The sequence below is a fragment of the Pyxicephalus adspersus genome, chromosome 4, assembly GCF_032062135.1.
Source record: "Pyxicephalus adspersus chromosome 4, UCB_Pads_2.0, whole genome shotgun sequence".
In the NCBI taxonomy this organism is placed as follows: Eukaryota; Metazoa; Chordata; class Amphibia; order Anura; family Pyxicephalidae; genus Pyxicephalus; species Pyxicephalus adspersus.
In genome coordinates, this window is record NC_092861.1 from 33047048 (window position 1) to 33053152 (window position 6105).

The window sequence follows — 6105 nt, forward strand, 5'->3', positions numbered from 1 at the left end:
TTGCTGAGATTTTTTTCACTTTGATAAAGCATCTGTTTCTGTTAATCATTGTGTGAAACTACTAATTCATTGTTGTATAACAGTAAAAATACATTTTTTCAAGTAATTATTACTCTTTCTAAGCAATTTATTTCCGTCATCCTAAGACGTGCTGTCATATATGTGGGTGGTAGTCTAGATTTAGTGAACCAATGGGCCTGATTTATTAAAGGTCTCCAAGGCTGGAGAGGATACACTTTCATCAGTGAAGCTGGGTGATCCAGCAAATCTGGAATGGATTTCTTAAAAGTCATTTACTAGTTGTTAGCAAAGGTTTTCAATCCTGGACCACATCCATTCCAGGTTTGTTGGATCACCCAGCTTCACTGATGAAAGTGTATTCTCTCCCACCTTGGAGAGAGTTTTAATAAATCAGGTCCAATGGGTTTCTTTATGCCCCGTAAGCCTCTTTTTAAAGAATATACTGAAGGATCCATGCAATGTGGCTGTTTGTATGAACCAGTAATATATACTACACAAAATCTAATGGAGAAACAAAAGAACATTTATAGAAGATAAAAGGAAAAACTCACAGCTCACAACAAAAGTTGAACTCCAGGCAGATATAAAAGGCACACATTTATGTGGCTTTGTATTGAAATACATCCTTCAATTTGTGAGTACCTGAACTAGATACTGTCTCAACCTCTTGCAGTCCCTTGAAGACTTGGAGAGGGAGAAGCAGAACAAATATTCAATTTGTTGTGCAACAGCGCAAGTAGCATGTTGATACAAAGAGATGGAGCAAAGTGATAGAAAAAGTAGGGGAGAAGACCCCTTAGAGTTACTTAACAGCAACAATGCAAAATCGGGTCTCCCCTCTTGCCAGACCATGATGACCTGTGTGTGCATCTCAGATAGAAAGATACAAATAAGATGACAGTGGAAATAGCTTATGTATAAAGGTACATATAGGTATTGAACCTGCAGTTTAGCATTAAACTTGTATTTTTCTGCTGTTGGTAGAGAATGTCTGATCAGGACTCCTCTGGAAGGACAGACCTCAAAGCACTTCTGAAATGGCACCGCACAGAAATAGCAGTGGCCATTACTGACCTGTTCCCCCTTCTACATGGTATGATGGACAGAGACCTAGTTTCTGAAGACAAGTTTCAGGTTAGTTTGATAATCTGTAAATTTGTACCAAAGTGACATATATGTGACATGCAATTTTATTTATCTGTCTTGAAAAGTGTGTGTGCACCCCTTCAATGGCTTATGATGCATTTTATATGAAGACACTGTCTGGTTGGTCTCTGGACAAAAAGGAAACTATGTCTTAAATACAAGAATTTCATTGTACAGTCATTGTACATTTAAATGCTATTTAAAGAAATTGAACCAAGTTTTATTCCAAATCACTATTTCTAACTGTGAGAGGTCACAGTTAGGAAAGAAGAGAGTTTCCCACCCTCCCTGTTTAGCATAAGTACAGGCGGTTGGGGTCCTCGGGGGTAGTGTATGGATAGGAGTATAAAGTGGTGAATGGACCATCACTAGGATGAGGCCTCAGGAGTGGTGAGAGGTAACAGCGAGTGGAGGAGGATTGGTGCTGATGGGATAATCTGCTGGTAGCTGATATAGTTCCTGAGTCGGTGGTATGTGCGTGTAGGGACCGACATATCAGTGGGCTGCAGATCTTGATCAAAAAAGTTTGGAGTAGCCTTAAGGACCTGCAATCTTAATGGGAGAAAAACGGGTCAGTTTGGTTGACGGTTGGTGGTTGGTGATCGTTATCCATTGTTTGTTTGTTTATTTATTGTTTTAGGTTAAGTAAAGACGTTTTTTTAATAAAGCGGCCATTTTTTGAACCATAACAAGAATTGTGTTTATTTAATAGTATAGGGGGAGGAGTAAGGGATGCAAGTATTTACCTGCAAGGGGCTATCAATAAAATGCAGTGTCAAACAGCAAGCAAAACCATATTTTGTATCTCAGGGCCAGGCACAAGTATAACCAAAGTACCCTACATTATTCAAATGGAATCTAATATTGTTGTTCTGTTGCTTCTACTTGCACATTTATAATATGTACATCAGGGGAGCTGTATTTGCTCATTAAAGATAAGGACATTTTGCTTTGTAGTGCTACACAGGACTTCACAGTACTTTTGTACTGTGTTTTATAGAGTAAATTTGATTGGTAATAGAGTAGTGTGAAAGCCAGCTGCAAGGGCTACAAAAAAACTCAAGGTAACAAACAAACATTTTGTATGGGATTAGTACTCTTGACTTTTCCTCTAAGAAACTCCAAAAACCTGTGAAAAGTGTAAAAGGTTTGGGATGCACCTAATTACAAATAATGACAGTAGGAACAAAAGTCTCCCCCCCCCCCCCCCCCTTACTAACTGGTTTCCTAATTGTTTCTTGATTGCAAACAATAGTTATGCACTAAATGGGCCAGCCCTTGACTTTTGACTTAAAAAACGGCATTGGAAGTAAATTTCAGATATTAATGCTGAAGGTTATCATGTTTAGTAACCAATTTATGGTATCTATTATTAGTTACTATACAGTTGTAATATATACTGCATATAGGAGCTTTGTACCCTGTAACTTTTAGTGCAGTCATTCCTCAGCCCCATCGCATGGCACAGGCATTGGGGTAATACCACTAACTCCTTGTTAGCATATGTGCATGAAGGGCACCTCTATGGCTCCCAGATCTGCTCATTCCACTCCCTGACTGCTGTTTTACAGACAATTGCAGACTTACAAAGTAAAATTCAGATGCTTATGCTGTCATTTACATTTGTGATTCATTAGGGGAAACATAGATAAATTATTTTGCACCTTTTATACAGTTTGGCATTATATATTTATGTATGGCTAAAGCTTAGCTTTAACTCCTATTTATCATCACAGACATCTTGTCCCAACGCAAGGCACGTTCCTCTACCACCAAAAAGTCAGATCATCATAAAACTCAGGCAAAACGAAAAGCTGTAGGTGAGGAAGGTGGATCCACATCCCATCTATTTGTAACAGGTAAGCTGAATTGAACACAGGAGAGATTAGAAAGTCTAGTCTATTTAGCAAAATAATTTTATATAATAAAATATTGTGTTGTTAAGGATAGCAAGTTAAATATCCACCAATTCTGTTGCACATTTGAATTAGTACATCTGGAGTAATAATAAAGTAAAAATGCATAATAATTCTGCTACAAGTGTTCTTTGCATTGCAGTTCAGTGGTCATGAAGATACTAATTGTTATATTATCCTAAAAGGAAACATAAAAGCCTAATTAAAATACTGCATCTGAATTCATGTCTACAGTGGGCCTGAAATGAATTTCCTAAAAATCATTTGTTACTAGTTTGCAAATGTTTTCAATCTTGGACCAGATCCATTCCAAGGTTTTCCCAGGTTTTCCTATGATAGTCTATCTTCTCAATTCTTGAAGAGCTCAGTAAATCTAGCCCAATTTATCCAAGAATGCAGTTAGTTGTATTATAACTGATCTATTAAACTTTGTTCTGACCAGGACCACCGTCCAAATCTAAGTTACCCCGTAAATTGGAAAAAAACGATGAAAGAAAGATGGGATTATCAGAACTATCTCAAGCACAATGTAAGTCACATAAATTACATTTATGTAGTTACATTTACCTATTTTCAGATGCAATAATCAAAGCAATACAAATACAAAGAATAAAAACTGAACTCTGTGTAAGGGATGGATGGAAGAAAAACTGCTGCTTGTGAAAATAAATGTGTTTTGCCACAGAATTCTTTCTACTAAACACTTCTTTCTAGTAGCCCCCTGGCTTAAAAATAGGTGGAAATGGTGTTGATTTACTAAAAAAAAAGTAAAGTGTGTTTATTTAAATATTGTGTTTACTATAAAGTATGTATTGTGTTTACTTATACATGATATGTTTTAAAATTATTTTTTTTTTAAATATTTTACATTAATGTATCTGTTATATTTTTTCAATATTGTAAATTTGACTACTGGGTCATAACATCCATAGATCCTTCAAAACTTCCAACTCTGTTGAATGAAGGTGAAGGAAAACCTGTTGTTCTCACCATCAGCAAACCATCATTGGATAAGAAGACCAACACAGGTAATTGCACAACATTGGAAATGATGAGCCAACTACCATCCAATAGTTGTGAGGGAAAAAGATGTTAATCCAGTGTTCTGCTTCAATTAGGAAAAAATTAAACAGCTGAAAGTTTTAAATCAAACATTTTATGTTGCCTTTTATTATATAAATGATTATTTATTGGATTTGGTATCAATAAATAATTACACTCTGCTCTGTTTTCCTTGGACTGTTCCTGCTTTTGAACAAATCCCTGAGGAATATTCAGCCAAGGGGATGGCCTAGGTTTTATTATTGACTTGAAGAATAAAAATGTATTTTTATCTACATGAGAAAGTCAATTCTTATCTGTTAATAACTCATCAGTTAATATAATGATACAGTTTTAGTATGTTTATCGTGAAAAGATACCTACAGTGTAATTGTATAATATCATATATATATATGTTAAATGTTCAGTAACAAAGATGCTATTATAACTATACATTTTACCGCTACAATCCGAAAACGAATTTACGATTTTATTATTTAGGAAGCACACTTGTTTTATTGACAGTTTCATAAACCGTAAGTTCTGTCTTAGGCTCAAAACATTCTAATACTCAGACAGGACAAGATCAATGGAAACAGAACTGGAGAACATAGATCAGAACCGCACCCATTCACTAAAGCTGACCCTTCGCCCAAAACCACCCTCTGGTCTTGTAAGCTCTATCGCTATAATATTATATGAATGTTTAGTTATGAAAAAGAAAATACAAATGAAAAAAGACAGCCTTTTTGCTAAGAACCAAGGATTGATAATAATGTTTAAACAAAAATGGTACACATTCCAATGTCTAATAGATAATACCCAGCACTTTGTTCTTACTTGTCCTGCAGCCAGTGATAGGGCCAATTACTGGAAACTAGAGTACCATATATACTACTGTATAAACCAACATTAGCCCTTAAAGCAGAACCAAACTTAAAAAAAATACACTTACCTTTAATCCCCCAGATCCCTTTATCCATCAGTAGGTGTCTTCATTTGGGTTCCGTGTCCTTCTGGTATCCGTCTTTGGCCCGGCGCAGAGGAAACCTTGGGCGCCAACATCTTCTTTTCTCTACTTCTGGGTTCTTCTTCCTACGTCACCCTATCTCGCACTGCGCAGGCACAAGATCAGGTGACGTAGATGGGGAATAAGATTGCTTATCTCACTGCGCATGCATGCATTTTTTTTGTTCCATTAAATAAAGGAGCAGCCAAGAGCCTCCCAGGATGTGTGACGTAGGTATCCCAGGAAGCTTTGCGTTCCCATTCTCTTATGATCGCACTTACACCCTTATCCACCATTTTAAGGTAAACATTTTGAGTTTAGGTCCCACTATAAGATGCCCTTAGAAAAAGAACCTCGGTTTTAACTAAGGTGACACCCAGTGGCATATACTGGAACTGCATTTGCCTCTGGTTTGACAGATCACAGCTATAAAAGACAAGCTGTTTGTAACATTTCACATAAGGACACAGCACCATCTATTGGTGTCCAACAATAATGCACAAAAGGCCATTTCAGGGCAAATGACCTATCATACAAAATACTTTAGGCTGCACAAAAAGGGAAAAGATATACAAGTCAAGCCCATGTGATTTTAAATAATGTTTAGAAAATAAAACATCATGGATCTTTTTATTTGCATTCATTTTATTAGCATTTCTATTGATTACTGTTTTGAATATTAGTAGTAATGGCTGCATTTTGTGCTCTAGGTTTAAATTCATTAAAACTATTTTAGTCAAAGTATTTTTCCTGTTTGTTCAGGTAATGGTAAGTACCTCAGTTTATATTTAGATCAGTTTATATTTGAGTATATACAGTAGTTTATTCAAAATGTGGGGTAATAATAAAGCATGTCTCCTATTCTCAGTGAAATGGCACCTACTAGAAGACTTTTCCCCCAGATCAGGAATAAAATGTAGATTGGCACAATTGGCCTGATTTATTAAAGCTCTCCAAGACTGGAGAGGATAC

At 36.2% G+C, this 6105-nt stretch overlaps 1 protein-coding gene across 1 annotated transcript in view; it reads left to right on the forward strand.

Annotated features, from left to right (window-relative positions):
- The first annotated feature begins 1723 nt into the window (after positions 1–1723).
- Positions 1724–6105, forward strand: part of LOC140329727 (uncharacterized) — a 5849-nt gene continuing 1467 nt past the window's right edge. The window contains exons 1-5 of the mRNA XM_072410115.1: positions 1724–1754; positions 2904–3026; positions 3526–3612; positions 4016–4111; positions 4700–4797. Coding sequence (XP_072266216.1) covers positions 1724–1754; positions 2904–3026; positions 3526–3612; positions 4016–4111; positions 4700–4797 — 435 coding nt within the window. The remainder of the gene's footprint in view (positions 1755–2903; positions 3027–3525; positions 3613–4015; positions 4112–4699; positions 4798–6105) is intronic.